The sequence below is a fragment of the Seriola aureovittata genome, chromosome 17 (assembly GCF_021018895.1).
Source record: "Seriola aureovittata isolate HTS-2021-v1 ecotype China chromosome 17, ASM2101889v1, whole genome shotgun sequence".
In the NCBI taxonomy this organism is placed as follows: Eukaryota; Metazoa; Chordata; class Actinopteri; order Carangiformes; family Carangidae; genus Seriola; species Seriola aureovittata.
Genome location: NC_079380.1, coordinates 15,556,125 through 15,583,367, shown reverse-complemented (window position 1 = coordinate 15,583,367; position 27,243 = coordinate 15,556,125). Strand labels below are relative to the sequence as shown.

Sequence of the window (27,243 nt, the reverse complement as noted above, 5' to 3'; positions counted from 1 at the left end):
ATGGCTTTGACCAGAAAACATAAGTGAAAAATAGTATAAGAGAGTGAATGAAGGCGTACTTAGAGTACGCAAACTTTTAAACATAATATGACTTGCATGGAAAACACTAATCAGATAACTTCAGAGTTTGAAACCAAACATTTTGACTCCAAACCGCTTTTCATCCCACACCTGCCTACACTTCTAAAAGTACCTTGTGAATGTCAAAGTTTCCGCTCATGCTTTTACAAAAAACAGCTTCTGACAAATTCTGTAAAAGCTCAAAAACATGAGAAGTAAGTAATGAAACCTCATTTCAAGTTAACTCTTCAATTACTTTACCTTTGATCAGCAGCACCTGCTGGTATCGGTTCATTAAACTTGATACTGGGTCCTCTCAGAGGATACATTAAAATAGCTCATCTGCACATGTGGCTTCACAGTAAAAATGATATATCCTCTGGTTTTTGTAAACATGATTCACAGTGCCTATTGGCCATGTAAAAACGGTGGCAGATTGTTATTTCTTACTGTGGCATATAGTATTTTTGTACCCCAGGTTCTGACATACCTTATCATTTTGTGTTTCCTGTTGCAAGTTATGACAGGTATAGAGACCGCTGCAGTTGCACAATCCAGAGTTTCCTGTACTTTGTCTGTATCAGTACAAATGGGAGGATTAAATGGAACATTTAAGTTGAACTCTAGCTTAGAACAACTGTGACATTGTGGTGTAGACAGGCTTGGCTTTTTGGGGTTGTAAGTCTGCTTGAATAGTTTTTCTTGTAAAAGGTGTCTCAGTTTCCGTTTGTGCATTGCCACTCACCTCAAAACAGTTTCCATTTCTTACTGGACTACAAGGTGCTGTAATTGCACCCCCTTCACACAGACACGCACAGCAACTGAGCACTCGCACTAGTGTACTCTTACCCCACAAACGTGTAAACACACAATTCACACTTCTATGTTTCGGGCGATCTTTGCTGCTTTGTCAAGGGGAAAAAGTCACAGCTTGTGACCACACAGACTCACCGCACAAGTAAACACTCGCTTTTTTGCATGCTTTGCATTTGCCCATTTTTTTCTGCCTGACATTTTAATGTTGACTCATACCGTGTCTCTTGGCCCTGAAGAAGGATGAAACTTGTCATGATTTATGTTGTTTGCACTGTTCCTTGATTTACAGTGTTTGCATAAGCGAACACATGCACTAGGCTCAACTTGGCACAGGTAATAAATTATTGTACTGTTTTTCAAAAGCTTGTTTCTTCAAATGAGGTTCAATGTCGACTGTGACTTGTAGGGAAAAAAGCATTAAAAAAGATTTTAACTATTTAAATTTGAACAAGTAAAAGAAGCAGCGTGTCAGGCTTTACTGAATTAACTTCAAACACCACAGTCACAGATGGTCTCCTTTGTGGTATGTGGGATGTTGGTGGCTAACAGTAAGTCAGTGGAAGTGGAAGTTTACAGTATAACCTACAGGTGTTACACCACCTGTGCACCTTTTCATTTATTCACATAATCCCAGTGCAGTTTTGCTGCTAATTGAGTCTGAAGTTGAGACTGACAGAGAAGGCTGAGCTTTCCTCATAATTAGAAAACTTCATGATTCCTATGCATAAATCCAGCATTGCTATCTGCTAGAGAGTGAATGTTTTAATGGTCAACTCAAACTATGTGTCTGATTAACCCCTTGACTGTACAGAGTGAACAAAAGGCCATTTTAATCTGGTGCACCCTGGTTTTAAATATTTTCATCATAAGATCACTCAGACTTCCAAACATTCCTCTCCATTACTTTCAGGATATAATACCAAAGAATTTACTTTCTTAATTTCCTGTTAACCTTGTATTTCCTTTTCAGTAATTTGAACGAGATTTTAAACTTTTAACTGATTTCACATAATTCGATTCCCTTTGTCTTTTCTTTCTTTTTGTTTTTGTTGTTTCATCATGACATGATCATTAAAATAAGAATATCCACGCATCCTGTTATATTCCATATGAGTAACACTTTAACCCCCTGTATTTAGCATTTATAAGCACTATATAAACATTAAGTGGTTTATAACATACTATAATGTAGTTTTAAGGTGATTTGTAGGTTGGGGTTATCTATATAGAGTATTTACAGCACTAAATAAAAAGGCTGATTAAGTTAAAAAATTGCTACACATCTCACAAATTTATTGTTTTATATATGCAGATGGAAAATTACAGTTATTACTGTTCAAATCTATAGTATCTATATATATTGTACATACGGCATTCAAATGAACCCCACTTTTATTAATTCAATAAATCATCTGCAATGCTGTTATAAACTTTGTACAAAACTATAAGAAATTACTGAAATTAGAGGAAAAATATTTACATTAAAAATACATTGCATCAAAAGATACAATCCAGTTTAGATTTTTTGCCACTCAAAGACTATTTTCAAAGTCGTGGAGTTGTGTTATGCAATTTTATACATCATGCCAAACCATTTCTACATGATCTTTAGTGGCAATCCAGCTTATCTCATGTTGTACCTTTTTGCAAATCACACACGTTCTTGTCTTAAGTGACTTTCACCGACATACACTCAGACACACACGGACCTGAAGAGATAACAGATTATGTTGGAGAACATGGTGAGTTGCCACAGTTCTTCACATGCATCACTTGTACCTCAGTGGTGGTGCAGAGTTTAAGGATATGGAGTTTCAGGTTGCTTGCTTGCAGGCAGACATCTTCAGTGTCTGAGCGTTCCACGCATTTCTTCATAAACATCATTGGTGGTGACACGTGTCGGTTTCACTGTAGAGTGTAACTTCTTGGTCTGGTAACAACAGAAATTGTTGTCAACATGTGATCATACAATAAGTAGGGCTTCAGTTTGTTGTTTGCTTTTCTCTCAGGTCATACTTTACCTTTGTAATATTACAACTTGTTTTGGAAACATTTTAAAGTGACATTTTCACATACTATATTTTTCTACATTTTCTGGTCAGGCGTGTTTTAAAACTTCATAATATCAAATATCTGACGCATTTAAATGTGAACTGACACCAATAATGCAGTCTAATACATTAGCCTTGCAATAATTCCTATCTTCATGAAGACTGACTTTATAATGTTCAGATTTTTTTTTTTATTATTTATTTTGTCAGGCTTTTTGTGCCTTTATCGTATGAATAACTGCCTTATTCTGACAGATGGTTCTATTATTTTGTATATCCCAATATGTATCCCAATATGTATGTGTACACAAATAATAGTGTGTTATACAGAAACAGAGTTCAGATTCTGTTTATGATGAGTACTGTTGAACATAACAGGAAAATGTCATGTTAACAATAACAGGAACATGGAAACAGTCCCTGAGATTCCATCCCGTCTTGTGAGTCAAAGCAAGAGTACAATCAGACAAAAAAAGAGAAACACACGCACACACACATTAAATCGGGAAATACCTTAATTAAATACCTTAATGAAGATCCATGTGAGGGCGATCACGATGAAGCAGAGCAGCACAGCAACAGAGACAACAACACACACCAGGACCAGATTCAGATGTGTTTTTTCACACTCCTGCTTTGCAGCGCCAGATGAAGGAGATGGATTTGCAGACCTCTCATCTAGACATTAAGTTGGGTTATTACCAAATTGTTTTCCAAGTTACATTATGATAACAAACACATGTTTGCTGTCTGGTTTATGGTCAGAGGAAAAGTTATTTTGAATGAATGAAGCCCATTATTTATGAATTGCACCCTAATGCCATCCTTTAGTTGTGAGTAGAGTTGTGAGCCTAAGAATGAAATGCTTAATAACACTGCAGTGACCAGAAATGCATATTGTACTGCAATATCAGATATGCTAGTGTAAAAAATATATTTTTAAAATCAAATATCAACATTTTTGCAATTCACCAAATATGTAACAACATTTCACTGTTATGTTAATAGATAAATATATATACATTTATTAACACACAGACTCAAGCAGTAAAGGTTTAATGTTTATCTCTTTTTCTTATGCACCCTAATGTTATTGTTTGTGGCACTGGAATTGTTTGGGAGTATTTCGTTTGCCAATTGCTTCAGTGGTTTTCCATTTTGAGTGAAATTCTTGCATTTCCCTAATACAACAGTGTTTCAGAGGAATTAGCAAGCTTAAGCAGAAGTTTACAGTTTCTGCAACACTCTTCTGTTGGTCATTTTATACCTGTCACCTTTGAATTTGAATACCTTTGAATACCTTTGAATTTCTTACATCAGTAGCTTACAGTTACAATGCACAGTTGACCCACTTTGTAAAGCGCATGTCGCGCTGCTACATGCTTGTGGAATGAATCATTGTTATATTGGCATTGAGAACAAAGTGCGTCCAGCTGAATGATTGCAAGGTTCATTTTTTAAGCTCCATAGTTTTTGTGGCAAAATAAAAAGACTTATGAGGCCCACCTGTCACCACCAGGAGTATAGATCCATTGCCTTCCAAAACTTTGCTAACAGCATTGTCGATCTCAAACATTTTGAAGACGCACCAGTATGGCCCTGTGTCAGCAGAGGTCAAGTTTTTGATGAGAAAGTCCATGTTGGGAAATGCTCCATTTAGCTGAAGTCTGTTGATGACTTCTTTGGCAATGTTGTCTTTATTTGATTCTCGGTTCTTATAAAAGATTTGAACCTCCTGACTGAGACCCTTGTTCAAAATCACATAAGTGGCTTTTTGAGAGGTCCTGCACTGGATAGTGATGTCTTCTCCAGATTTTCTCCATACCACTCCATCTCTTCCTACATATATAAACAGAAACAACAACTAGTACAGTTATCCAATTTCATCTCAATTTACTCTTGACAAAACTTTCACATACATACAGTTCATACATTCGTACTGTAACTACTTGAAAACATAATTGCTTCATTTTTTTGTCATCAAACATGTAATCAGCCTTACCTGGGTCACTCAGGACTGTGCAGGTGAGACAAAGGATGGTTAGGAGCTTTATCCAGGCAGCAGACATGCTGACGGTGCAAAGTTGTCGTGAGTTCTATCTTCAGTAGGAAATGTGTGTGTCTTGTCATCTGTATTAAAGGTAGCATGTGACCTACAAAAGGATGTGACAGGAGAACTACAATGCAGGAAGTAACTGCAGTGTTAACAAAGGGGGAAAGGCCTCTTTTGCAGCGACTGCGCCTTGAGGTTGATATTTTTTTTTTTTCTATGGTGAAAAGTAGAGCTTTTATTCAAGCTGTCACAATAATAAAAACAATTCCCAGGACAGACTGTGTATTGATAAACATAACTGTAGAATATCTATTTTATTCCACAGTAGAGTATTTTATGTAGATATGCTCATGTGCAGACAGTAACAGAGAGAATGCCAGCCAGTGCCATGTTTCAGATATGGGTGGAGAAACAACTTCACGGGCTCCAGCTGTTGCACAAGACAATACTCATATAAAACAAGTAAGTAAAGACAGCCTGCAGACCACAGACATGCTGACACTGAGAATAATATAAATGTCACATGCAAACTAAGTTCTTAAAAGGAAGTGTTACCAGTGGGATTCAGTCTCATATCAGGATTTTTATTTTCATTTTTTCATGTGACCTTACTGTGTGTGTGAATGAATTTCAGCTAATTTGTGAAATTCTGTGCGTTGCAATGTGAGAATGGTAATTCTAATCTGAACGAAATAATACAAATAAAGTGATTAGTCGCAGCAATAATCTAGCATGACACAGTCACACACACACAAAAAAAACTTTCTCCAACACATTTTTTCTGAGCGAACATGAAGATGAACATTAGGCTGTTTTTCAATAGACCTGTCTAAACCATCAGGCACACGGAAAGGCATTGTGATTAGTTGATATGTTTTTCCAGAGCTTGTTTCTGTGTCAGACACCTGTTTTGCAGTGCCCTCTAGTGGCTGGAAAATAAACATGTCTGTCAACCTTTTCACAGTAGATGAAGGATGTGTACAGGATCTTAGCAGTATTTAAACGTTTAATAATAATGATAACACGCTATAATGTAGTCGTGAGCAGATGAAAGTATTTATTAATGTATTTATCGGCAAAAGTTGCCTATGAGTTGAGGCTGGTGTATAAACAAGTGAAGAATGACAATTTTAAAACATAGTTGTAATAATGCAAAGTATGTCTTCACAGGAGAAGATATGATTGTTAACAAATACTGTGTATTATAAAACACATACAAACCGCCTTAAAACTACATATATTGTGTTACAAACCACTTATTGTTTATATAGTGCTAAATACAGGGGGTAATGATAATATAAACTGCATTGCTAGCTCAGTGCATACATACAAAATAAAACAATACTCAGTTATATGAAAACAACAATGTCCTGTTCACACTGTCAACGATTTTATACAAACTATTTTGTTGGTAGAATGTACTTAAGTTTAATTCCAAAATAAAGAAAGGAATAACAAAATGTGACTGATGGACTGACATTTATGAGCAAAGAACAAGCTCTTGCAGTTAAAATCTCCACAGAAGCTTCTTTATAAACCAGAACCTGAGATTTGGGACAGTGTGCAGCAGACAGTGAAACTGAATGTCCTTGGAAACCTGTTTCCTCACTACTCCACAGCGCACGGTAAACCATGAAAACCACTGACAAAAACTACAGTGATGGTGGTAATGTTGCAGCTAGGCTGTTGACAAAAACAAGTCATCGGTCCCACAACACCCTAATTCTTGCCTCCCTTCATTGGAGTCTAGTAAAATATAGAATTAAGGCCCCGCATGGCCTGGCCCCTGCTTATGTAATCGACACGGTGAGCTGTTATTCAAGCTGTCGGCCTTGCTGATAAACTGATCAAACCTTATTATCTGTTCCCCATTCTTTGTATAAATCCAGAGGTGACAATACTTATATACTGAGGTTGTAGCTCCTAAACTTTGGAACAGCCTTCCTCTTTCATCAGATCTGCTGAATCTGAGTTTTAAAAGGCTGCTTTTAAACTCTTATAGGTTATCCTTTTTTATAAATACTCTGTTGCCTTTAGTTTAGTTTACTTAACTCTTGACATAGTTGGTAGTTGAGAGTTGGTATTGAAACAAAAATATCCAACCGTATTGTCAAAAGGCAGGTGGGGCATTGATGACATATTAAAATCACAGTCATGTACCTACAGCTGACAAGGCAGAAGTACACACGATAACCAAAGTAGACTGAAACTGAGATGACTTCAACAAACTCCATTAAGTTGTCACTGTCCTGGGAGAATTGTAAACACAACATCAATAACATCAATATGGGCTTTTACAGTCTTTGGAGATAAATAAGACCCCCCACCACCACCACCACCCCCCCTGCTGTCTCTGCCTCCCTCTGGGACAGAATGAAAAAGTCCCAGTGCATCCCACTGCTCTTTGCTCCATTAGTTCCCTTCCTCCAGTCTCATTCAGTTAAGGAGCTACAAAGTGAGCTGGAGCAGACGCTGCAAGGAGGGCCTTTTACGCTGCCTTTGTCGCTACGGAAACGGCCCTGTCCATTTGCCAACCAGTGCTTCCTGTGTAGTGCTCCTGGTGGGTGGGTGGGAGGCGTTACATTTTTGAGACTGCAGGATAATCAAGAGGATCTGTCTCTGGTCACAAAGAGGACAGGAAGAGTACAAAAATAGATTGGAAGAATATTTAATCATTTTAATTTTGCTTAATGCAGACAATACAGCATATTTTACCCTGCTGTTTTCTGCATGGTGTTAGGATACTGAGCAACATATTTAGCAGCGTATTTCCTTCAATCCCTCTTTAGCCTGCCCAGAGTAGTTGCTGAGTCAGTGTGGTATGACTGAATCAGGGTATTGATTGACTGATTGTTTGCCATGTCTCACAGAGATGACTCACCTCATTTCCCCAATTCGTTTCCACACTGGCATATCCTTTTCCTCTTCAGAGATCTCTCGGGACACACATGGCCTCATCTGGAGGGCGCGTAGTATAATGGCCCTGTCAATACACTGAAGTCGCAAATGAGCAAGGACACTTAAACATTCAGCACAGACATCAGTTAAATAACTTGGCATATGGCTGTGGGGGAGGAAAATGGTAATCTCCCATCTTTCTTGAAAGATTAGCAGGATCGTCAATGGGGATAGAATAGAGAGTCTGGTTTTACTGATTCACTGACCAGGACAAGAGAGCAAACTGCTGTGTTGCATTTGCAGCCAAATAATGCAATTGTCCACCCAACATTTTGACCTAAAAATGAACACTGGGTATCACTGGTAGATTTTTTTTTACTTAAGTAGAAGTAGCAATACCACAATTTAGAAATAGTCAGCTACAAGTAAAACTGCAGCATTCAAAACATTACTTAAGTAAGGGCACACACATGTTATTAGCAAAATGAAGCTAAAGTGCAAAAGTGAAATTACTCACTAAACAGCAAAAATGGGTTTGTCATTGTTACATTATTATATGTTATACTGTTGGATTATTATTAGTGGATTAGTGGATTAACATGTATGTGACATTTTAATATTGTAGCCAGCTGCACTTCTGTATATCTTCAGCTGCAATGTAACTAGTATCTGCAGCTGCCAAATAAATATAGTGGAGTAAATGTATAAAGTAGCTTAAAATTAAGGCACTAAAGTGAAGTATAAGTACCTCAAATTTGTTCTTAAGTACAGTACTTGATAAAATATACTTGGTTATTAAACGCACATACAGGTAGATCATATGTATAGCAGATGCAGACTGAGGAAAGCACCAGAGATCCAGCCTGACTCTGTGTCCTAAGGTAATAATAAAAGACACAGGACTTTCCCTGTGGGTACAGCGCTTACAGAAAACAAGCCTTCATTGACTGCTCTCCAACATCCTGGCATTTCTCCAGGGCAGGAAGTTCTTTTCCTGATCTTGAGTGACCTCTGCATGCCTTACACTGCAGATGAGGGCCGAAACACACCGCTGTGCCACAGCACTCTTCACAGGCTGCTCAAGGTTTGGCTCTGAAGGAGTTCGAGTTGTAGCTCAGGAGGCAGAAACAGAGAGAAAAGCCACTGGAACTATTCTGACAGTAATTTTTTTTTGATTGAGACCTTTGTGGCTGGTATGCAGACAAAAGGAGCTAGCACAATATATTTTAAGGATACCATTTAGTTAAACACAAGTTGAGCACAATATGAAAACTGTCAGAGAAATATCAAACTCAGATCAGAACAACCTGTCAAATTATTTCTTGCTGTCAATTCCCTTTAACTTCTAAAATCCTTGAGTCAATGAAGATAAGATTTGTCATGGCTTAGCTTCAGAGAACTATCCCACTGTGATGATCTGCCTTCTAGACCCCTTCAGCTGTACAGTAAGAGGCTTACAAATAGTCATCAAGTCAATACACCACCATTCACAGAAAAACTATGGAGCAAAGACAAGATGACTTAAAGTCCAAGTGATCGCAAGGTCATGTAATAATTAGATGTGCTCTTCATACATGTAGGTAAATCTGCTGACAGTGTTGAGGTATATTGTGAGCCCTAGTTCATCTTGTTTAAATACAGCTTATTAATTTGAGGACTGCACTGAGGTCAAATTTTATTTTATTTATTTCTATGACCATTGAAATGTCCAAATTACCCTGAATGACATGTGTACTGGCTGTTACTAATACCAGTGACCTCTCCGTTTTGCTATTACAGTATCCATGCTGTTAAAAAGCCATATGTTAATTACAATATGTGGAGCTATTACTCTAGCTGTCGAATATATGCATCAAGATGGGCAATATAGACAGAATAAATGCACGAGCTGTAGGTAATATTTCCAAAATATCCCTTTTTGTACTTCACATAAGAGCAGAACAAAGCCCTTCACTAACATTAACTTTTTTTTAACTTTAAGCCCAACAGGTCTAACAAAAATCAAAACAGGAACTGGTTGGGAGTTATTGTACTGCATCCTCTTTGTATGTTCCCAATGGTACTTCAGAAGGAAGTGCTCAGATTAAGACAAGCATTCCCAAATAAAGCAATCTGTAGGAGTGCTATCAAAGGTAACGTTTCATAAGTAACATTACATCTTGCATGAATCACGTTTCACCTTTTGAATCTGACTTGTTTAAAAAAGCCTAACTCTGAGTGTGAACAAAATGCATCTCCTCTCTTAAATCAGAAACACTGTAAAGACAGCCAAATAACCAGTGTATGATGTCATGAAAAGATAGGGCAGTTTCTCTTTTGACAGAACTGGCGGCAGCTTTCATGATTACTTTGGCTGGGCAGATTTCCAGTCCCGGAGCCTGTCTCTACTCTCAACGGCCACAGTCTTCAGGCTCCATCTCACTGAACATAAATAATGTTCAGCACAATGTGTGGAGCCATTTATGCACATGGAAACTGAAAAGGAGACTTTAAGTCTACATTTTTATACTTTATGTTCCTTTATCTACATTAAAGTTTAATTTTTTTTTAATATTCAATTCAGTATGATTAAATACTCCTATTACTACATAAAAAAAAGAAGAAGAATCAGCCCCAGCAAATTCATATCAATCTTTATTGTATTTAGAAATCCACGCATCAAATCTTTTTTATTATTTTTTCCTTTACCATTTACAACAGGGAAGAATGAGAGACAAGCTAAACGTCATGCCTTTCCCAGCAGGCGCGATGCACTACAGGATGGGCTGAAATGGAAGGAGGGGGGGAGATACATAAAGTGCTTTTGTCAACAGTTTTCTTCTTTTAATAGAAAAAAGGATCAAAACAAAAGGTTTGAGGGTGGAGGGCGAGGACACGAGGGTCCATGGACGTGACAGCATGAGTGCATGTGAATTAGGGAAGAAGGTGACATGATGATGAGGAGGAAGAGAGTGGTGGGGGTATTTATCTTTAAAAAATAAAAAAAGCGTTTGAATGAAAAAAAACCAAAAAAAACAAGTGGTCTCAACCCAGGATAAGGCTGGACTTGCCACCGGGTGGGTTTCTTCGGCCACCTGCGGCAGCGTTGGCACCATCCGACGGGGCGGAGGAGTCTGACGTCTCCCTCTGCTGGTCTTGCTCCTCATGCTCCATCTCCACATCGTCAGGACACTCTACAGGTGCTACAAAAAGACAACACGGTCATCTAGAGCATCCAGCTGTAGCTGATATTTAACTTAATGCAACTGCGGACGGTTTCTGGATGACAGTATATGTGATTAAGCTCCACAGATAGCTCCGCCTTATAACATCATGTTATCTGGCAAACAAACTGAAAATGTCCTCAGCAGTTTTACAACACAAAACAGTGACATAGACCATAGATACAACCTTAAAAACTCTTGAAAAAACTAGAGAATATGAGGGGAAAACACAGTATTAGTGTTCTTTCAGCTTTCCATCTACCATTTGTTAAAAAATTACTTTGAGAGCAATAAAAAATTTACAATTTAATTAATTTAAATATACAATTTATAAGTCGCTTAACCACCCCACAACATGAAGTTCACTGAAGTCAAAAGCTGAGGTAGAAGTTACTGCTAGTCTGCTAAACTACGTGAGTAACATTTTAGCAGGAGTAGTTAAGCTGTTTTAATTACCCTTGACTATATTTAGTAATTATTTTCTTTATGAGGGACTAAAAGCTAAATCACCAAAATGTTAGTTCATCAAAGTACACAGGATTTCAACAATAGTAAACAGCTGGGGGTAAAAATGAAGCAAATTTAACTGTAGTCAAGCCTAGCTATCTCTCCAGCTAAAAAAGAAAATTGGCGTTTTTGACTTGTTAAAACTAACGTTAATGTTAACTGATCCTAACTAAATTTTGACTTAATATGTAGTAACTGCATTTCGACTTTGTAGGCTGGAATACATAAGTGAGGTTAGACGGGTCTGTCATGAAAATACAGTTCTAAAGTATTGGGCTCTTGTTGTCCATTAGTGCCTGAATTGCTGTAGAATCTGCACAATGAAGGGGACTTTTTAACTTTATGTCAAAAATAAGAGCAATGCTTTACTTTTTCACAGATTTTTTAATCTTTTTAGACAGAATGAAACTCAACTCCCATATATTCTCTGCCTGACACCAGAGGGAGTGGAGGGGCTGCCGTTACAACTGCATTACAGTTTATAAGACTGGTGCCAGGGATATTAGGACTGCACAGCCTGATGAAGCTCACATATTTAAACTATCTGTGCGCCAGCAAGACGACGCACTCCTGTCAACTATCCACTTCTGGCTGACCTACTCTGTGTGAGAGCAGTTTGCTTTTAAGAGATATGTGGGGAAACAAATTACTAATCACACTGTGTTGACAAACTGACTGAGGTGAAGAAAAAGTTTTTGATAACATATAACCATTAATACACGTATATAACACTTGTGCACACACATTCCCATCACATTCAAAAGCAAATAAGTGAGCTTTGATTTCTGCATCTTCATAGTGATGTGTGGTCAAACCCTCCATTATCCGAGGAGCCAGCCACTCTCTCACAAACATGCACCTGGAGGTTAATAAAAAGCTTTTCATACTAAGTGAAGCCTGCCAACAAGGAACAGCTGCCTGACTACAGACCATCATGCCATCATGACAGGGAAAAACCACTTCAAAGAGATCATGTGATGTTCACTTAGAAAGGGAGAGCATGTGTACTGTATCTTTAAAAAAAGTTTTGGTATGCCAGCAGCATATGGGGCAAGACCAGTAGCCACAATCTGATCTTTTAGAGGCGAGGGAGAGTGGAATTACCTGATCTGTTAGAGTGTACCATGGAGCTATTCACTGAATAATCTAAGTCATGCACTGCTGTTTAGACATAGTGAGAGTGTGACAGAAACTTAAAGGCCTTTTTATAAACAGCGGAAGAGTTGAGGACACTTACCATCGTTTGCTTGTTCTTGGCCATTCTCACCCTACAATGAAAGCACGAGACAAGAATATCAGATATCCTCACTGAAAAAAAAAAAAGACCCTTCCTGTATTCCTTTATCTGAATCCTATCACTTCTTCTTCTACTGACAACACAGTGCCCTGACAGAGTCTGGACAACATTAAAAGATTTTCATTGCTGGCAGATATTACAGATCCTCTGCCGAATTTTCTTGGTGTGAGAGGAATAGTAACTTTATTGTTTAAATTATGTTGTTATTCATACCCCAAAGACAAAAGAGAAAATAATGTACAGAAAGATCATTCTTAGCACAGCCAGGTCATTCCAGTGAATAATGATTAATGACACCACTTCTGAGCTTTCTGATTCTTTAGATTTGATACATTTCTGAAAGGTAAACCCTGTCTTTGTTTATCTAATGGATTCTTGACTAATGACTGATATCCTGTTTCACTCTCTTTATACTTCATTCAAAATTCCCAGTTAGAAAATTCCACCCATGTCTTCAGTGAGGACTGGCTCATTCCCAGAATAAAAATTAAACCTCCACAGGGATTACAAATGTCAGAGGAGAATATCTATCAAACATCCTGGGCCAGTTTCAAATAGACGGATAGTCCTCCATCCCCCACTGAATTTTCCACTGAACTGTTGAGAATTATACTTAATCTATGACCATGTGCTTTTCAGCCCTAAACTAGGCTGTGGCTTTGTTGTGGAAACAGCGTCTGTCAGACTAAATGAGAAGTACCTCTCGTCTCTGGTTCCAGACCATGGCTGCCCCAGAGTTGTGGATGGTGGTCAGTTCCGGCTGAGGGTTCTTGGGGAAGAGAAGAGGCTGCTGGCACCGCCTCAGTGGGGCTGAGGGCTCCCCGCACAGGGTCCCTGTGGGAGCCCCGCCTGGGAAGGTAAGAGGCAGATGGATAGAGCAAGAACTTTATTAAAAGACTAAACCAGATGCCTTTTTTTTTTTTTTTTTTTAAACTTTTTGGCTAACAGATTATATTGAAGCTAGATGGAAAACACAACAGACAAATGACAAAACATGAGTCAGGTTTCAAAGCAGCAGAGTCATACCATATGGACATTAATCCAATTAGCTACAAAGCCACTCCAGACCCCATGTTTCTAACCCATAGTCATCACAAGATTCATCTTCTCAGATTTGACAAAACATCAGCTTTATGGGGGAATTTGACTGAAAATAACATAAGACAAAATCACTGAGAATCAACAGGAAACATCACCAAATCCGCTCAGGCGTCTGCAACAGACCCAGAAACACAGCGGAACACTTCCAGGCAGACGACCTGAATGCCAAAACTCACATAACCCTGTAACGCCTGCATTCTCCTTCAGCAGAAAGAGCATTAAACCCAGTGTTTGGCCCACTATGGGGAGGCAGGCTGTGCTAACCCAAGCCACATAAGGTAACAGCCCTGCTCCAGCCCCAAGGGCCAGGGAGGGGACAGACTGTCTTTGTCATGAGGGGAACAACTACTGCTGAAGAAGCAGAGGAGTGGCCATTGTTGTTAATAGAGTGAAGTGAATCAGCACTGTTCAGCGCCTATTTCATTCAACAAGAGCTCCTCCACTGCTGGCTCCACATTTCTGAATCTGCTAAAGTCACTGGACAGTCAACAGCAAATAGCAAACGGAAGAAGATTAAACTAGATTCATGGGCTAGACAGTGATTCATTATGTTATCATCACTATAACGCCATCTACTTAACCTTATAGATCTCCTGAGTCCATCATATAAATGCATGATATCACTGACCTTACTGGTCAACAAGCTTGGAGACAGGAACAGCAATCATGCTGCTGCTGGTAGTCTTGGCTTCCTCTCTGATTACAGACTGCTCATCATGTGGCCAAAAGCTGAGGGCAATTGAACAAACCAACAGCTCTGGTATCTTTAAAACCCAAAATCCTGACCAACAACCTGCCAGAGACTCTGGCTGAATAACCATATGACTATTTGTCAGCATAAACATAATATCAGCACATTCCTGCAGTCATACTGGTTCTGGTTTTTAAACATTTTTAAAAACCCTAACCAAGCACCAGAATTAGCTTCTCACATTTAAATACTGCCTTGTAAAAACACAGTTTGTACACTCAAATAACTGTCAGTTCATCCGAATAAAAAAATAAATATTTTCCCCTTTATTTCTGGTTAAGCCAGAGTTTTATGTTTATTTATTTTCCAGAGATTAGTACATATAAGATGAACTAAATTTAATTGATCAGAGCATTAAAAGATGACACCTGAAAAACTCCACAGCAACATCTCTTTCCAGAAATAATGTCCAGGTTACTTTGGATAATCCACAGACTTTGTTGTGAAAAGTTTTCATTGGAAATACTTTTACAGAATAAACAATCACTACGCAATCTGGTTTATTCCTTAGTAAACAGGACATTGTCTTGCCTTTGTCTGAAGCTGTCATGAATTAAATATTTGAAGTGTACATGACCAAAAACTACAACAAAAGTTGTGCTTGCCTGCTGAGGACAGACATTCAGTGATCATGAAAACCAGCTGTCTGCCGGCTCAGTGGTCAGAGAGCTAAACTATGTAAAAGCATGTGTGTAGTATGAATCCATCGTGGGACGTGTGTTGCATGGCCCCCTATCCTCTTATTTCCCGTGACTCTAAAATCAGAAAAAGGCAAATTGAAAAGAACTGTTTTCCGACCTCTAGTTAGTGTACATAATGTTGGCAGACCCTGTGTTACTATAACAAAGCTAAAAGCTATTCCAAAGGGTAAAGCATAAGAACATACTGCAAGACAGTATTCACAAACAGGCATGTTTTAAGTATATGAGAGGAATATTTGACTATTTGAAAATGATCTACACAGGACAGCAGCCAAAGCAAACAAACCTGTTTATCTGCACTAGGAGTTCAAACCCAGGCCAGACAGATGCAACACAATGCTTATAAAACCTGCTATTGTAATAAACCTTGCTCATTCAGGCAGAAACAGATGTCCTCATCCAAACATGGTCATTTCCTTTGTACTGTTGACAGTATTTTCTGATTTATCGGTTGATAAAAAGAGATATCCAAAATCCCCTTTGTGAAAATCATTGACTCAACAAAATGAAACAAGAATTTTGAACCTGGCTTTATCTGATGTTCAGATTTCTGTTCTGGAAATATATGCAACAAGTGCAATATAATTACATAATGCATCACTTGCAAATTTAACGATAAAATTTCAGAAAACTTGTGACACAAACAACATTTGTCTTAATGTAAGAAATCAACTGGGAAGTTTTATGGTGATATCTATTAGTTAAATTTTTTACTCTATTCACCTGTAGTGTCTTGCCTTAAAGTGGGACAACTGAACTTAACCTAGACCCAAATGAAACAATGGAAACAGAAACAGGTTTTACTGTCAGCAACTGCTGATTGTAGAGGTCAGAGGCTGAAATAATGATTTTAGCGTGAATTCGTCATAGTCCACACACCCAGAAAATTTGATAAACCATGTACACTGTTTTCTACAAAGTGGCCAGTGTGAAAACAGCCTTGGCCTGAAATGGAATCCTACTGCTGTAAGTTCTGAATTTTCCGCTTTATGCACTTTATCAGATCTTTGAGCCTTACCAAACACTGAAAAAATGATTTCCTTAATTACAAGCAATAAAAATAATGCATACTTAAGAGTGAATTATGTTTTGCTCAAGGTTTACTTGGATTATTAAAAACATACAGGCAGGTACAATAATGTCAGCCAACAGTAATTTTTCATTTAAGCCTCTGTGGCTCTATGTTTGCAATGACCTTGACAACTTAAAGCCATTTACAGGTCTCGTATCCCCTGCTGCTGCATTTGCCTGCTCCTCCTCATGTTCTCAAAATAAAACTTCCCTCATGTCTACAGAAGGCCACACATTTAACCAATTGACACATTTTTAACTGACCTATTTCTTTCCAGTGAGGGCTGATCCTCATACCCATTTAACAAAGCCTAGCTTCAAATTACCCTTATCCAGTGCTCCAGGGCTTTTTGGCCATTACACTCGTGGGATGTTCTTTCTGACAACCTAAATGGAAAAATACTAAATAACACTCCAGTTTTTATCTTTTCCTAGCTCAAGTTAAAGGAATTAATTCCATGGTGTTTTTTGCTTACTTAAGACTTCTGGTAGTTCTGCCTTCTTTTGCAGGATAGAACTTGACTTTACATAAGTGCTTCCCTGGTGCAAAACTCAAACTACAGTTAATGTTATCTTGTAAATCAAAACCATATTGTTTTCATTCCTTTGGCCCTGATATTATCACATGGAAAATGAACTAAGCTAGGTTATATTGATATTAGACTGAGTTACTAGGTGGATTGTTCCTCCGATGAGCATGGGGGTCCTCAGGTTCTGCAAAGATGCTAGAGGCCATCTTGTTCTTGCGCTGGGGGGTCGAGTTGTCGTCTGTGCCAAAGGTGAAGCTGGAGTCCCCGCCTGGCGGTCGTAGTACCCTGAAGAGCAACAAATGATGAATTATAATATCAGTTGACTGACATCCTGCCGACCATGCTCCCATCCCCCACTCTTTGGGCCAATCTAAAACACAAGGCCTTAGTGTCACACCGATCAGCTGAACAGCAAAAAAAAAAAAAAAAAAATCAATACTCAAATAAAACATGAGGATGCCTCAAGCTACTTACAGCCTTCTCCCTACCCCGCCCTAACCATTTCAAACACATAACACACACACACACACACACACAAACACACACACACACAAAAAACACACAGGCTACGAGCAAGGTCTCCCCTCTCTAAGCCCCGGCTGTCAGCCTGTCAGACAGACAGTCACAATCTCTGCCCTGCAGCTGACTCCAGTCGCATATAATCACAGAGTTAGCTGGCTAGCTGCTGCCTCTCCTCAGCACAGATTCCTTTGCAGTGACACACGAGGGGTTGGTGTCAGTTCTTGGTTGCATTGTTATTCCATTTTTCAGAGAGTAAATCCAATTCGATGGCCTTTTTGGGTCAATCTTATACAATAGAGGTGAAAAGTCTGAGGTCCAAAGTTAATGTAGGTCACCTAATAGACTGTTCTAGAACAATATAGAGAGCCTGCATGCAGACCAGTGCATGGTAAACAATGCCCACTTTCCACCGACATTCCTTCCACCACAAGCTGAACAAAAGGAACACGATAATGAGTAGGGAAAACCTTTTTCCTTGCTGTGCTGAAGGACAGTTGGGGTGGACGATAGAAACTGATGTGTTTGCAGAGCCCCTGCTGGACCCCTCCCTCTTTTTTCCAGCAAACTCTCCTCTCTTCAGAGTCCCTGAAGCCACCAGCTGACACACCGAGCAGCTGTCCAAGGGCCAGGCGGACAGATGGAGTCCAAAAAACAACTCGGCTCTCGAAGCAGAACTACAAAGAAAGCAACTAGAGGAGGAAAATCCACACCGCATGGACTGTTCTGAATTTTCTCAATCAATTCTTGTATACACACTAGTGTCCGTCACACTTGGCTGTGACAGTAATGCTTAAACCAGACTTCACCTCCCGGCCAGAGAGGATGAGCTCATGCTTTCCACACGGATTGCGACGGGAGAAAAAGCTTTTAGCTGCCTGGCAGCAGACCCCACCCTAGAATGAAACTGCAAATAATATCAATGAAATGGCATTAATGTTTAGAAGCTGAAGGACAGCTTCAGGCAGGTGGAGCTAGGGCAGATAGAGCTGAGCTCCAAAGCCGAAGATGGCATGTCTGATAAGGCAGGGTAGGAGGCTTTTGATGGCCTACTAAGATTTTAGCCTAATTCTGTTTAAGTTGCTGCTCTACGGATCCTTTTGGTCAGCCAGCAGCAGAAATGACCAGCAGCTCGTACAAGGGGGTTTAAGAAGCAAAAGCAAAGAGCTAAGGAAAGATTTACAGGCTTAGCTAGCTGAAAGCCCCCACCCAGGCCCCGGCATCATCCGAAAACAGCATGCGACTTCAAAACGCTTGATGACTGACTGAGATTTGACATGCTCACTCAGCAAAGGCTATAAGTACTAGTATTGCCTAAAAACCTGATTCAGACGCCCTAAAATCATGCCTCATTATTGAGGCTGTCATAATTTAAAAGGCATTTTTCTTTGCATTGTTTTCACTGAAAAGGAGGAGGAATGCATCCAGACAAGACACATCACTTACTGGAAAGCTATGACTGCGTGCTTGGAGGATGAGTGGTCTTCTTAAGGTCTTTTTTTCCCCCATTAATATGAAGCTTTAACAACTATTGTGCGTTAAACATATCTATTGAAACCACAAAATGGACATTATCAAAGTGTCTATATACTTCATTTATCCTTAACTAACAATGAACCATATCAGAGATAATGACATATGCAGACCCCAGACTAGTCTAGGATTCTTCCTGTAATCAATCACATATTTGGACTCTGGCTCATTATCTGTTTCTTTGGTCCTGTATTGAAAAAATGGTACAAAATCCAGAGTTAACAGATTAGGTATAACAGTATTCACAATTAAAACGTGCAGCACTTTTAGAAATGACAGCAGGACAAGAGCTGTGACTACAAAAAAAGTTATTTTGTAGTCGGCCACAGCCAGTTGAGGGCTAACGTTAGGTAGCTGTGTCCATTTCTCCCAAAAAATACACGGAAAAGATCTCTTCGGCACTGGGTTTCTCTCTTTCCTTTCTTGAACTCGCATGCCTAATTATTGTACAAAGCTCAGACAGGCCAACCAAACTAACTTGATGTGGCTAAAGGCAATGGCGCATCAGTCACCCAATAAGATTAACTTAATTAGCAAGACTATGTGACAGTTTAGCTAAATCCAGAAAAATCCCTTGCCAGTCACCAGCGGGCTAATGTTAGGTAGCAGGCTGCCTTGAAGCAAAAGCAGAAAAGAGGCGTTTGCTAGCTGAGAGGCTTGCCCGCATCCCACTTCTTTTGTTCCTTCGTCTAAGGTTTTCAGCTCCTTTTACCTGGAACTGCTTTTAGCACCAGGGTCCATTCCTTGAAAGGTGGTTGTCGTCGTCATCTTTAAGGACTATTTCGATAGCTTGGCAGTAACAAATAGTCAGTGAAAAACTAATTGAAAAAATTCCTACTCCTTCCCCGCAGAGATGCGACGGGATGTAGACTCCACCCGACACTGAAAAACATATCGACGACCAGATCCGTTGGTTCTGCGGTGCCAGCCCACGAGACCCAGCCCACCAGCGTTCGACCCGCTCTGATTGGACAGAACATCACAGAACTCCTCTCTCATTGGACAGAACCTCAGAGCTCGTCTCTCTTGTTGGTGGCAGGTCTCGGCTGCACGTCAGTGATCAGACTGTGGAGTCCAGATCCCTCATGGCCCCTTTTCTGCCATCTATAAGCCATCAACATTAATTATGACAATCTGCAAAATCTTGGGGCTAGCCTTCAGTCTTAAAGCTCCCCTACAACCAAGTTGGAAGATATATAAAGAACTATTTGAATAACTAGTCTGATACAATTTTTTTTTCCATAAAGAAGTTCAATTACCTGCTTAGAATTTTTTTTAAATGACATCTACACCTCCTGCCCAAAAAAAATCTATGAATATGCATCACATTTGTTGGTGTAAGTTGCCTATTGGGATAGGATTTAAACTTTTTACAGAGAAGCTTTTCCCCTTCAACAGGTGCAATAAAAAAATATCTTTGGGTTAAGCAGTGATCACACTGCACATAATTCTTCACAGTGCTCAAGGACCTCTAACAACCAAGAGAAGCAACAATAACCAAAACACAAACGGACATGGACTTTAACAAAAAATTAGCAGTAAAATGACTATCTGAACTTGTGCTCCTGTCATAGTTCTACAAATTTATTTCATAGTGGTTGCATTTCTTCCCAGAAGATGGTCAGACAATTACACTGGAGAGCCAGACAAAAATAATGAAAGTTTGGAAAAAGACAATAGCTTTATTTTAACAGGCATCTTAATAGACATGACAGACGTTTATTTAACTGACACATCTCTTCAGGCTTCCCAAAATTTGAAGCTTGGACTAGTCAAATGATTAATCAAAACATTTCTCTACACATCAGCTACTATATAAAAAATGTATAAAATCAAACATTTTTCTGAAGAGGACAGACAAAATGAAAATCCAGCCCCATTCCCAAACGGGACATACCGTTAACCAAGTGATAGCCAGTCCCAAAATAGTACACTTTAAGAACAGAATTGCTGGACACTGACCAAGCCAAACCCAATGACATTTGACCAGTAAAGTCCACTTTATTAATTCACTCACTCTATCATCAGTCCTGTCTGTCTGCAACCTTGGAAACAAGCCCTTCAAACTGTGAAGGGAAGTCCTTAACATCTACCACAATACAGCATGAACAAACGAAACCTGAACTCAGGATGATCTCGATGTGGTTTATGTACAAAAAAAGAAAAGTAACAGGGGCGAGAATGAAAATACTATACAGCAGTTATGTGTGGCAGAGAAAAGAGAACTTCTTCTGAGTGGAATTCTGTTGAGACAATAGGACGAGTTGCAAAGAAGCAGCTGCTGTGTATCACAGGCTGGGAAGGTTGGTGGTGTTGAGGAGGAAAATGGTGGCGCGTGTGGTCGATTAAATCAGGCCTCCTGTCTGTTGTTGAAACACATCAATTGTATCTTCATCTTCCATTTCCAACTGTTGAGAGAAAAAAGTTATTTAACCATGTGTGTCACTGTGAATCCTTTTAAAAAGTAAAAGGTGTAAATTGAGAGGAAATTCTATATAAAGTAGAGAGACAGAGGGAGACATGTCATGTCAAGATGTTACAATTATATGGTATGTGCCAAAAGTACGACAGTATCATCTATACAAACACAAATTTGTCTTTTGCTTTGGGAAAATGGCACCATTTCAGCCAAAATGAAATGCTGTATTAGGCTTTGATGATCACAGCATCGCAATAATATGCAAGAACATGCAAGTTGTGTCTACTTCAACCCTGAATTGCAGCGAGAACATTGGCCTCTTTCTGCAGTGTCACACTCAACACAAGTAAGAGGACACGCAATTGAGTTTGGTGTTCTCCGACAGTCTGAGGCATCTGCATGCTCTCTGTGATAACATGTCCTTACCCTCAGCCTACATTTCCTATCAGACACACTAGTCATTGAGGGGGCGATCTCCTTTAACGTACTGACTGTTTAATCCAATCAGTGAGTGTCTGTCCTACAGTTACATTTAGCATGACTCAGTCAGAGACTGAACTGATTCTGAGTTGTGTGTGTGCACATGATTTTATTTTCAACACGTATTTAACATTGCCCACAAGAAAAAAAAAAAAAAGGGAATACCACAATTAAGGCGCACCAAGTCAAGCATCCCCATAAAAGGGCACAGAATGCATGAAATATGCATACCTCACTGATTAAGGCTGGCAAAAACACATCACCACGAGTTATAATGCATTAAATATGTTTACAGGCAACAGGGTGCCCTGTGAATGTACATTTTCTAAGCACACTCCTCTATGCTGTAACTTGTTTTGAGTAGCTAAACTCATTGTTTTAAAACTTCAAACTTACCTGTGCTGGTGTGTCTGTCTCATTTATTGGTTGTCCATCAAATCTGAACCTGATTTGCCTCATCGACAGTCCCTAGAGAGACAAAGATATAAAAGCTTTTATAGTAAACCAAGCCTGAACCCTCCCATCTGTCTAGAGAAAAAAACTCATCACCATACTAACCAGGTGACTTTTAGCAGTTCTTTGAACATTTAACAGCCTAACAGGGGGAATTAAGAATGATTCAAACAATATGTTTAAGCGCAAGCGATCAACAACAATGTAAAGGAAAGGCTTTCAGTTTCAGTACAGATTCTCATGTGGCAGTGGCTGTGATTGCCATTTGATAGCCACATTTTACAATGAAAATATCATACCCTCTCAAAGTCAGATGTGAAATTCCTACACAGAAAAGATGGGTGTAAATCCTGCAAGTTTACAGACCAACAATGATTTTATCACCAAAAATAGAGATTCACTCTGGGAGACATGCATAACACCATTGATCTTTGTCTTTGCTTTTACTATAGCTAAGTGGGTCTCAACAATGGATGGCGTAAACACTGTTACTAAAACAACTATTACAACTAAAAGCCAAGAATAGAATATGCAGTAGACTATTTCAAAGCATATATTGCCTTGTTTAAAGTATGTCTGCTGAAATATGAGGGTTATTGAACCATTCTAAGTTTTACTGTCTCTTGCAGTGAAACACAAATGAAGGATTAATGAAAAACATCTGGTTTTCACTGTCTTTTTAAAAATGAGCTGCATGACACACATCTCTTTTGCCCTCCCGGCAGTCCAAGGAATACACAATATCGGTATTGGATTTTCAGTCTTCCAGAGAGTTGAACCCTCATTTGACTTTCAAATTAAGAGGAATGTGCTTCATTGGATATTTTTTCTTAACTTTTAAAGGATAGATATTTCAGAATGTAAAAAAGTTTTTGTCTAACCTTAGGGTTGTTTGTGTAGCCATGCGATCACAGTTGCAATCAAGATTACTGCGCAATTTTAAGAACTGAACTGGCACTCATTCCGATGTTAATTCATTAGAATTCATAGGCATAAGTCATAAGAAGTCAACATTCCTGCATCCAATTAAAGCAAGTAGAGAAAGGACAACTTCATCTGATTTAGATCATAAATGCTGATGGAAAAGATAAAGTGGTCTGGTTTAGGATGAGAGAGGGGTATGGCCTAAGCTGTGTTCAGCTGTTGAGGTAAGATTTGCATTGACCCTCAAGCAGGAAGAGAAGACCTGTAGAGCACAGCTGGGTCATAGCCAGTAAACAATAAACAATAATTCTTTCAGGAAAAAATGACTGAAAACATAGCCGTGATGAATAGCTTTTAAATGAACATCATCTGGCTTTTATTTTAGGTTTGGCCTTTTACTATACCACTATGTTTTTGTATGTGATGAGACTGTTGGATACAACTTCAGTATTAGGGACTCAGGTAGATCTTGACATGTGTAACATATTAATCTGTGAGCTCTAACATTTAGTAAATATCTGCTGTCAACTGAAGATTCATGTCAAATAAAAACCACAGTTAACAGATTTTGACCAGGTAATTTATATGGTAAGTGGTATATGGTAATTAAACCACTTGTTTGCTCGAGGTTAACTTTACACTGTAAACCAAAAGCTCCAATTACCAGTTACTGAGCGCATGCTTGAGTGTGAAAAGGCTGAAAATGACTGCTTTTATAACCTTTTGTTTTGTCCTCAAACAAGATTAAAAATGTCCATACTTCAAAGTTGTTGCTCTGAACCATCAGGTAATACCAATAATTATTTCCATATGATGTAAATACAGCATAACATAGCAACATAGCTCTTAAGCCTTGCTCCGCAGTTGGAAGGAGACTACTCGAGTAAATGTTGTTCTTTGATAAATATTTAGGCGTACAAGATCTCTGCTATGCTAAATATATTCCACTCTGATAGGCCTTTTAAATGGCAGACATTTTGACATAGCAGGAAAAAGTTTGTGTTAATAAGACCTTTAATAGTCGCTGTATTACAGTCAGATGTACCAGTTCCAGGGCCCCAGAAATATGCATGCTGGCTCATTGGCACACTTGAATGTTAAAAGTTAGGCAAATTATAAGGATGGCAGGATTTTTGTTATAAATTTACAAGACGGTCTTTAGGTGTCCTAACCCAAACGCTAACTCAACATATTGCTCATAAAATCCTATAAGTGAGTGGGTGTATTACATGAAGTAGATGTGTTTGATAGTGGAGGTGTTACATCCTTTCATCCACTCCAAAAGGATTAAAAAGCTAAAGGAAACAGTTCCTATCTAAACAGTACAGACTCAAAACTACCCCAACTCCATTTAAGGCAAATTCAGTGAAATTCCAACAGTTTTCTACCCACAACAAACCACTGCATGTTCCACTTCAGTTTCAGTGGTGGTTGATACACTCCCCATGAAACATTACTGATAAACAGATTAATAACAAATGAAAAGGGGACTGGGAGATATTTAACTTCTATAATAAGCTTTCTTCTTTGTCTTTGTTAACATTTTACTTAGGGGTCAAAACTAAACTAAATATCACAACAATTGTTTTATTTATTAGACCTGTGTTTAACAAGTCAATATGTCTGCTGTAAAAAAGGTCTATTCAGCTTTAGCGCATCCTGTGGAATAGCTCTGCACCCCCCAGCCTGGGAACCACTGGTTTAGGAAATGAACCTGGAACATCATCCTGAATGTTCACAGTCAACCGGTGATGGCTCCTGCACGCTGATATTGTGCCATGCCCACCTGTCTCTCGCAGTAGGCCTTCATGAGTTTGATGAGTGGCGTGTGTCTTTTGATCTTGAATTGCACTACAGATCCATCCTGACCTGCTACCTTCAGGTTTATGTGTTCGTTGTTTTCTGTCTTGACTGCTTCCTGAAGGACAGAGGCAGAGAAAAGCACAGTTGACACAGATGTGCAAGGAACCTGAGCTGGAATACTGATTCATTGGTTAGTTGATCAACAAAAAAATTATCTGCAATCTCTGATTTTAGTCAGTTTTATCAAGCAAAAATAGCACACTGATGACAACTTAACAGACATGAAGAACTTAATGTTTCTCTGTTATTATAAACCAAACACTTTCACTTTTCATATTAACCAATCAGTTTGGGCTCTTGTGACTCATGATAAGCAACTATTATTATTAACATCTCATAGATTAAATCTAGTCTATGCCGGGTGTGATGCTATTGAACTGTAATGCATTATACAGAGAGTTGTTTCTGTTATTTAGCCTACCCTCATTGATTTAAATGAGGTGGACAAAATAATAGGAACACCTGTCAACATAACGCATTGTAGTATAACAGCACCACAGACTACATCCTCAAAAATGATCAAACCGAGGAATCAACATCTTTAACACAGTTTTAACAGTTTTGAACATTGAAACCTTGCTGAACAGATGATTTGATGCAGGGCTGTGGCATAATACTGTATATTAGTCTTAGCTGAGTGTATATAGTTTCGACCTGTAAAGATATTTGTTTAGTACCTCTGGTTTACTAATAAGCTGTTGATGACAATGCTGCAGATATTTTTGCATCAACATGATGCATGTTAAATATGAAATAATTAATTCACGGCATTCCGCAAAAAGACATCACCACGTGGTTGTGCTTAAGTAAACAATTTCTAAAATGGATTTCCAGAAAATGTATTCTAGTAAAGTTTAAAAACTTTCATGGAGCACATTTTCCCTTTGTTTACATTCTGTTTCGGCGTCTGCAAGATCAAATCAGTACAAGCCACAGCCTGACAAGCAAATAGAGAATCAAGATAAAAAGAAAATACTGCAGTTTTAGAGGCAACTAGCAGTCCTTACAGGTATATTGCTGCTGAGTGCACAAACTTCCTCCAACTTGCCCAAAACAACAGGCACACACGTTGGTAAATGGGGGTATGCACTGAGGATGACACCAGCTGGCTGACTGTGTGATAAAGCAAAAAGCGATCTGCGCGCCTGTGGATGCGCGTTCACAAACCTTCCGGTCTATCAAAGTAGGGATAGCTAGTAGTTGAATTTGAGCTCTCAACTTTAACAAGGTAAAACAGAAGACGTGGAGATGTTTTTTTCTATGAGCCCATGTGCCACAGATCCGGTGAAAAAAAGTGGTATTTTGTCACAATATGGAAACACTCACCTTTGGTTTTTCATCAGCCATGGTCACTCTTTTGGCGCTTCTCTACGCTGCCACACAAAGAATACGAGTACGCGCACGTACTCGTCCACGTTTAAGTTTTTCGAACCGAACGTGCGCGGCCACGCGTCATTGCGCGTTCACTGCATTGATCACTGAATGGCTGCAGGTAGTCACGAGGTTAAAAGCGCAGCCTGTGCATGGGCGGGAGAGTCTCCATGCGCGTTAAAGAGGCACGATCAGCATCACATGAACGCGCACAGCGATGTTTTGCTTTTTGTTGTCAGCTTTAGAGGGGCTGTATCCCACAACATGCACCTGACCGCACAGCTGACCTCTCATTAATGCCGGGCGAATCAGCCACCATCGCCATACAATTGATTACAATTACTGGGAATGTAGTATTTGCACTTTGTTTTCCATTTCTTTTCTTCCTTTTTCCTTCTTTCTTTTTTTCTAACCCTATAAATCCCAGCGGCCATCTTGTTTTTTCTGTCTGATAATGAAGATGCACTAAAATTATAATTACGAATACTTAAAGAAAGTGTGTATTTGCATAACACTGATTCTTAACAGATTCCAGTGAAAACATTTGTATGTGTTTGCATTTGGATAACAGAACAACTCCCCATATTCATTACTTCCCTTTTGTAAGTAAACCTGGTTCCCCAGAGCTTCGAGGTGATTGGT

General features: G+C 39.1%; 3 protein-coding genes across 3 annotated transcripts; all 3 read right to left on the bottom strand.

Moving 5' to 3' along the window:
* Window positions 1-2,135: 2,135 nt before the first annotated feature.
* Window positions 2,136-5,082, bottom strand: LOC130185284 (uncharacterized). Its single transcript, XM_056401661.1, has 4 exons — window positions 4,930-5,082; window positions 4,434-4,766; window positions 3,454-3,605; window positions 2,136-2,806 (listed from the first exon to the last, which is right to left on the bottom strand). Exons 1-4 carry the CDS (start codon window positions 4,994-4,996, stop codon window positions 2,720-2,722), a joined length of 639 nt encoding a protein of 212 aa, XP_056257636.1. The 5' UTR covers window positions 4,997-5,082; the 3' UTR covers window positions 2,136-2,719.
* A 5,412-nt stretch (window positions 5,083-10,494) lies between these two features.
* Window positions 10,495-19,989, bottom strand: LOC130185658 (jupiter microtubule associated homolog 1-like). The gene is made up of 5 exons (XM_056402243.1): window positions 19,804-19,989; window positions 17,182-17,324; window positions 13,586-13,734; window positions 12,826-12,856; window positions 10,495-11,060 (listed from the first exon to the last, which is right to left on the bottom strand). The coding sequence occupies exons 1-5, from the start codon at window positions 19,857-19,859 to the stop codon at window positions 10,903-10,905; spliced, it is 537 nt and encodes a 178-aa protein (XP_056258218.1). The 5' UTR covers window positions 19,860-19,989; the 3' UTR covers window positions 10,495-10,902.
* Window positions 19,990-20,747: 758 nt separating this feature from the next.
* LOC130184670 (small ubiquitin-related modifier 2-like) lies at window positions 20,748-26,700 on the bottom strand. The gene is made up of 4 exons (XM_056400688.1): window positions 26,557-26,700; window positions 25,154-25,285; window positions 22,387-22,458; window positions 20,748-21,499 (listed from the first exon to the last, which is right to left on the bottom strand). Exons 1-4 carry the CDS (start codon window positions 26,575-26,577, stop codon window positions 21,437-21,439), a joined length of 288 nt encoding a protein of 95 aa, XP_056256663.1. The 5' UTR covers window positions 26,578-26,700; the 3' UTR covers window positions 20,748-21,436.
* Between the last annotated feature and the right edge of the window lie 543 nt (window positions 26,701-27,243).

Excerpts from the sequence above, each read along its gene's own strand:
- LOC130185284 (XM_056401661.1), bottom strand. The coding sequence starts at position 4,996 with ATGTCTGCTGCCTGGATAAAGCTCCTAACCATCCTTTGTCTCACCTGC. Across the intron at positions 4,767-4,929 it reads CACAGTCCTGAGTGACCCAG|GAAGAGATGGAGTGGTATGG; the intron begins GTAAGGCTGATT and ends TTATATATGTAG. Across the intron at positions 3,606-4,433 it reads TATACTCCTGGTGGTGACAG|ATGAGAGGTCTGCAAATCCA; the intron begins GTGGGCCTCATA and ends CTTAATGTCTAG.
- LOC130185658 (XM_056402243.1), bottom strand. The coding sequence starts at position 19,859 with ATGACGACGACAACCACCTTTCAAGGAATGGACCCTGGTGCTAAAAGC. Across the intron at positions 17,325-19,803 it reads GGTGCTAAAAGCAGTTCCAG|GGTACTACGACCGCCAGGCG; the intron begins GTAAAAGGAGCT and ends GTTGCTCTTCAG. Across the intron at positions 12,857-13,585 it reads TCTGGAACCAGAGACGAGAG|GGTGAGAATGGCCAAGAACA; the intron begins GTACTTCTCATT and ends CTTTCATTGTAG.
- LOC130184670 (XM_056400688.1), bottom strand. The coding sequence starts at position 26,577 with ATGGCTGATGAAAAACCAAAG. Across the intron at positions 25,286-26,556 it reads TGGCTGATGAAAAACCAAAG|GAAGCAGTCAAGACAGAAAA; the intron begins GTGAGTGTTTCC and ends TCTGTCCTTCAG. Across the intron at positions 22,459-25,153 it reads AGGCCTACTGCGAGAGACAG|GGACTGTCGATGAGGCAAAT; the intron begins GTGGGCATGGCA and ends TTGTCTCTCTAG.